General features: G+C 39.9%; 1 protein-coding gene across 1 annotated transcript in view; it reads left to right on the forward strand.

The window, feature by feature from the left end:
* The first annotated feature begins 1060 nt into the window (after positions 1-1060).
* The window catches only part of LOC308142995 (testis development-related protein), a 14557-nt gene continuing 8919 nt past the window's right edge, over positions 1061-6698 (forward strand). Inside the window, exon 1 of the mRNA XM_080513630.1 lies at positions 1061-1444. Within this exon, the coding sequence (XP_080369756.1) occupies positions 1358-1444 (87 nt within the window). The 5' untranslated portion in view covers positions 1061-1357. The remainder of the gene's footprint in view (positions 1445-6698) is intronic.

Raw genomic sequence — 6698 nt, forward strand, 5'->3', positions numbered from 1 at the left:
AAGAAATGTATTTCTTAAAAAGCTAGTTGTTTTTATTTATAAACAGCAAACAGTTTCTGTAAATATGAGACCAGACCTTTGAAAATAACGCACGATTGTGTGTGTGTGTGTGTGTGTGTGTGTGTGTGTGTGTGTGTGTGTGTGTGTGTGTGTGTGTGTGTGTGTGTGTGTGTGTGTGTGTGTGTGTGTGTGTCTGTGTGTCTGATGACAGCCAGTGAGTATAAATCCAAAGACCAAAATGACTCTGATCTCAAACTGAGGCACTCTTTGTTTAAGTGTTGTTACGTGAAGAAAAACAAACCGGATGTTGTCTTTGGTTGCTGCTATTGTGAAGACTTTTAAAAAAAAAATATTTGTGATAACACAGGAGGCACAAGAAAAAAATTCCTTTTCTCAGTTTTTCAGTGCGACAAATCATAATTTTGAAAGTAGGAGAGACAAACGATCCAGTGAAGCACCATTGAGATGAAATGCCTGGTTGATAAGGTTCAAATAAAAACGGGTGTCAGTTCAGGTCCAGAGGAAGAAAACGAATGTATCTCCACATCTCCTTGGTCCCAGTTTTCTCTTGATTCACATGGAGCACAGGTTGTTTTGAAATATTATGTTTACCAAGTATAAGCCTATAGAAAAAAACTAAATGTGCTTTGTTGTGATAAAACAACCATGTTGGTTGGCAGTGACATTGCTATACTACAATTTTATATATATATATATCTGTTTGTTACAAATTTTAGTAAAACTACTTATATCATACTGCTATTCCAATGCTTTTCCAGTGAATGAAGAGTTTCTCTGAGAGGTATTCTGCAATTAGTTACACTTAATTTGAATATGGCAAACTCCTCGTATTTAGCTTTCACGTGTGGCTGAATGTTTGCTTTGGCAGGAGATCAGGAGTATGACTCCGTCGCCTTTCTGCCACGGCAACTTGGGCAATTTCGAGGAACTGTTGGGGGGCAACTTGTCTTTAAGGAAGCACGAGGAATCAGAGTGACTGGGGGGGGGGTAATGGGAGGAGCAAATGTTTGAGGTCCAGGTGGTCCGGCGTGCGTAAATACGCACCGAGCGCAAACGCAAAGAAAAAAAAAGAAAAGAAAAACAACTCTTACGAAAGGCAGTGCGAGCGTCATCCGGCTCCTGGTACCCCCATGAATGAGTTATTTTCAGAGAAAAACTCCTCCGGATTTGCGCCTGGAGAAAATAACCTGACGGAGTCGAGTGCGCGCTTCGGTGCGTCGCTGCGATCGTTCCAGAAAAAATTAACCGGGAACCAAACAGATCCCTTTAATTCAATCTTTTAAAAGACATTTTCGATACTTTTCTTTCTCTTTTTTTTTGGACGATCAACGGAGACATGTTCAAGAAAACTAAGAGTAAAGTGCTGGTGGATTATGCGTCAGAGGAGGACGACATGTCTTGGCACCATCATCACTCCTACAAGGTAAAGAGACGGACAGGACTAACAATGGCAGGCAGTTATCGTTCATATGGAGACACACAACGACAATGTACGACATTCCACCCAGGAGTGGTTTTGTGCACTTGCTCGGTTTATAGTCGGAAACGTTCATTCAATCTATTGGCAAATAATGAAAGTGATTGTGGTTCTAAACTCCTTAAAGTATTTCTTGTGTTTTCTAATGAAATCAGTGAGCTTGATGCTGATGAAGGAGGACAAATGCTCTCACTCAAGTCAGCTGTGAGGGAGAGTGGCAGAAAATAATGAAAGGCTAAAGATCAGACATTTAATAAAAGAAAAGAAAAAGAGAGCCTAAGTTCGGTATTAACAAAACAATCTAGTCCATGTAGATTCATTTGAAATTCTTCCAAAATAATAATCATCACAACAACATTATAGCATAGTAATAGTAGTTACGTGATGTCTAAATTATGAATAAGCCTCACACACACACATTGGGGTTAGCTTGCAGTTTGTAAATGTCAAATGTGTGCCACTTCCTAAACTCATTTCACAGGTAACACTGCAGGGGTACGATTCTCCTGGGAATATGAAGACACTTTCAGGGTTTTTCTGTTAATTTGCATACATTAGTGTTGGTAATGCTGCGTTTAAATTTGTGCACAGTAGTCAGGGATCTGTGTGTGTGTGTGTGTGTGTGTGTGTGTGTGTGTGTGTGTGTGTGTGTGCGTGTACTTGCAGGCAGTTGGACTCTATCAGGGTCTCTCTCTCTCTCTCTCTCTCTCTCTCTCTCTCTCTCTCTCTAACACACACCAAATAGCTTGGTGAAGTGTTTATCTCAACATTCAGTTGAGATTCTTGCAGTTTTTCACGTGCACATCATCCAGACATTCAGCTCTCAGTTCTCAAATGTTTTGGTAACACCTTGACAACTCAGTATGTTTTCTCCTTCAAGTCTAAGTAACATGTTGCCCTCAGGCTTGTATTATCTAATCAGCTCTGTGTAATCAAAGCTTTTTTAGACTGCACATTCAAGGCTTTTCCCCCTGTGTTTTGGTTTGATAAGGAATGAGTAAAAAGTGGATCACAATGTAATATTTAGGACAAATCTTCAGGCACTGGATTTCCAGCATGAGGAATTATTCAAAGTACCATTGTCACAGTTGATGAAAACTGCAGACTTTAATTACTGCCTGCAGCCCCATTAGCAATTGCTTGCATAGTTACACACACACACACACACACACACACACACACACACACACACACACACACACACACACACACACACACACACACACACACACACACACACACACACACACACACACACACACACATACACACACACACACACACACACACACACACACACACGCACACACACACACATATATATATATATATGAAATTACTGACAGATTAGCTCGTGTGTGATAATATCGAGAACTTCAACAAGAAGCTGGATTTTTTAGTCCTTTCTAACCTTTCTGGGAAACATCACTCATGTTCTTGCATCTGAAGCTGTTTCAAGTTCACTGTGAGTCTCTGCTCTCAGTAGCACCCGGATAACTGCGTTGATAAGAAACCAATTTCAGATCAGAGCAGCAGTCTCTCCTCAGATTTCCTGGGAAAGTCACAAGAGAAGTCTCCTCGAGTCACCATGTCAGTAAAGTAGGTCCAGGGGTCAAAGGGGTTGGATCATAAAATGTTGTAAATACAGTGAAGAGGCAGTGCCGACCCAGCAGTCTGACAGGATGAAGCCAGGATGAAAGTTATTATTACACAAGCTGTGCATGCAGGGTTTTTTTTTTTCCTTTCCCCTCATTCAGACTGGAGGAGCTGCGCTTTCTGATTGACCACATGCAGAGAGAGCGGACTGAAGATTTTCAGCATTTTTGTGTCATGATCACATTACAAGGATACCACTGTTAAGATCGTTGAGTTCCCAAAGGTCATACAAGTCAGAATGGATAAGAACAAGAGCCTTCAGGCCACACAGAGAAAGGATCAAAACATCACCATTGTTGCATTACCAATTAAAAATGACAGATTTCTTGACAAAAATATCAAATGCACAGAAAAAGTTAGAAGTTGAGGGATCCAAGGCATAAATATAGCAAGAAACGTAAAACCAACACGATTGGTTGGTTTGTCTTTTTCACCAACAGTCAGCAGCGGCTGGATCCACGTGCCAGATGGAGCCAAGATGCTGCTTTGAAACCTTGAGGGCCAGACTTCAATAATAAAGTCAATCTTAACTCAGTCATAACTTCGGGATTTGTGAATGCAGGGGCACAATACTCATATTCCTGAATTCAGTGATTTTCCGAGGATAAAGGCATCAACGTTCCAAAGATCCATCATGAACTAAACATGAACAAATCCACTCACATCACTGAGAGCATTGCAAACATCACTGGTTAATATCGACTTGGCATTGTTTGAGTCGGCGTAAGCAGATATATTGTGAGACATACTCTTTACAAGATAATGTTGGTGACTGAAATCAGCAAATTTTCCTTTTTCTATGAATAATAATTTGCAGTGAAATTATTTTTGTTGAGGGTTGTGAATGCAAGAGAACATTTTGACTCAATTTACTCCAGTAATGTCAGTCAGTTATTGCCAAACTCAATATTCTTTAGAAGATGAATGAATGAAAAGCTGCTTTCATAATAAAGTCTAATGAAATAACCTTCTAGTTGATATTGTCTGTACCTGTATTAATCATCCCGGGACGTCTCAGTAGTTTTCCTAAAGAAGAGCGCATAGCTGAAAACAGCCACAGCCTGGTCTGTTGGCTACTGTACAACGACGGAGCTGATCAGGGTTAGATTTCTTGCTCTGGGGGACTTGAAATCCTGCTCTTCGACTTTATGCACCAGCATTCACAAGGGCTTCTCTTTATTTTTCTCAGTCATGGACGGGAATATTCCGCTCGCGAGATGTGCTGTGGTAGCTTTCTTCATCTTTGGGTTCAAAGGCTAAACAGGCATTTTGAGCTTTTGTTGTGAGTTCAAACCGTACATCAGAAACCCAGAGACAGACAGGTATAAAGGGATAAGACATCTAAAGAAGCAGAGGTAAGAAGGGAGGAAAAAGGGGGAAGGGAGGAGGGGAAATAAAAGAAACTAAAGTTAATATACTGTTATTCATGCTCTGGGCCTTGTGCCTGATCGCTTCCTCGCCATTCACTCGCTATTGAAGTTCAGGCTGCAAATAACAGTGAGTGTACAGAAGGTGTGTGCCTGTTTGTTTGTGGTTCACAGTTTCACCGCACCTGAATCCCGAAATAAAGTCGCTCTAATTCTACCGCTTTGTGAAGTGGGATCATGAAAGTAAGCGCCGCTTCTGAGAAAAATGTCCAATAGCCTCACATCTAAATTATGCAGCCTTAAGGAGGATAAGCACACTTCGTGGACCCGAGCGTCACCTGAAGGGGAAGAGGGAGAAATCTGTGGAAATCAAACTTTTGTTTCATCTAACACATTAAAATCAGAACATCAAAATCCACGAAAACACAAAATGGAAATATTTCCACTGACTTGTAATGCGTACTTGAAGAATTAGACATTGAATTGCTTTTATTTTGGAGAAAAGCTTCTTGGGAATAAATCTCCTGTTGGAAAGCTTTTTATTTCCATTTTTCACAATAGGAATAAACATATTCCACCAAAACAATTAGTTATTAGTTTGTTACATGGCCATGTTTTGATGGAATGTTCTTTGTGTTTCTGTTTATGAAAAATGTTGTGAAATGTGGGAATATGAGAAGTTTGCGCAAATAACAGTTTTGAAATAGGAGGGACACAAAAGAGAGTGAGAGAGAGAAGAGAGAGAGAGAGAGACGGAGAGAGAAACCCTCCCGAGGTGTGAAATAAGACCCCCTGCTCTAAACTCTCAACTCTGACTCTCCCCCCTTCACTCTCCCTTTGTTTTAAAGTTGTTAATGCTTTTGCACAGTAGTCAGAGATGTGTGTGTGTGTGTGTGTGTGTGTGTGTGTGTGTGTGTGTGTGTGTGTGTGTGTGTGTGTGTGTGTGTGTAGCAGCATGTCTTTGATCAGTTCAGGTGGCGGAGACCCAGCAGGCTTTGCTGAGACACGTCCAACCACTAAGTGTCTCCTCCTCTCTCTTACGGAGACGTTAGATGTTCCAAGTTCCTCCAGCTTTGATCAATTTACAGGAATTCTGATTCTTTCAGGCTCTGATGACTTCAGCTGTCTTCATGTGATTTAATGTCTTTACGCCTTTATGGGCAGATTGTAAAAGAAATATTTAAAGGCCAACTGACAACAGTGAGTGTCAGTTAAAATGTATTTCAGTTCGGGATTATTACATTACTCATGGTGTTGTGTTTTAGTTGGTAAAGTCAGAATGAATCAATAAATAGGGGTTTATGCATATCTGTATACATTTTCTAGTTGGAAAGATGTATTTATTTCGAACAATGTGGATTAGATGCGCTCTTGTAGATCAGACTCACAGAATGAAGAACTCAAATGCAAAGAGTCCAAAGGAGCAAAGCAAACAAGTCAGAGTGTAGATAGATAATATTTAGGCTTCAGGTCGTGGTGGCAGAAATGCAACAGCATGGAACGACACTTCAGGTTAGGCAGGGAGGAGCTGGAAGTGTTGTAAATCAGTGAGGTTGCTCTTTGTGATAGGATTATGTTAATTCAGGTGTAGGACAGACAACATTCTTTGCTTTAAGGTGTAAAATATACTAATATATATCCTGACTGATCACAAAGTATTTATAGTACTTTCATTAATTCCTTCTCTTATTCTCCTCATTTCTTTAGATTACTCGGCATCGTCAGACTGTGAAGTAACTTTGTGTTTGGATATGTTTTGTTTGTGTAACTGGGTTGTTATGACCTGTGAAGCAGTCATGGAAGAGCGAAGGATAACATTTAAAACTTAAAACATTGCAACACACAACTGTAAATGATACAAAACACTGCAATAGTCGAAGTAATTTCTGGGCTTGATAATAGAAGATACACTGTACAAACCAACGCATGATAAAAGTCACTCAGATTCAAAATGTGTTCCAGGTCTACACCTTTGAGTTTTTTCTTTTTCTGATTGTTCTATTGTTCTCCACTTCTCATGCCTTATTAGAAGTGGACAACTGACAAATGTCTTTACATAAAACGATAAGAATCAGCTACATAAATACTGTACAAAAGATGTATGTAAAAAATAAAAAAAAAGAAGAAAGTTGACGACTGATACACAATGGAACAAAAATAGCAGTGTTGAATCTAGA

The sequence above is a fragment of the Blennius ocellaris genome (assembly GCF_963422515.1).
Source record: "Blennius ocellaris genome assembly, chromosome: 18".
Taxonomy (NCBI): Eukaryota; Metazoa; Chordata; class Actinopteri; order Blenniiformes; family Blenniidae; genus Blennius; species Blennius ocellaris.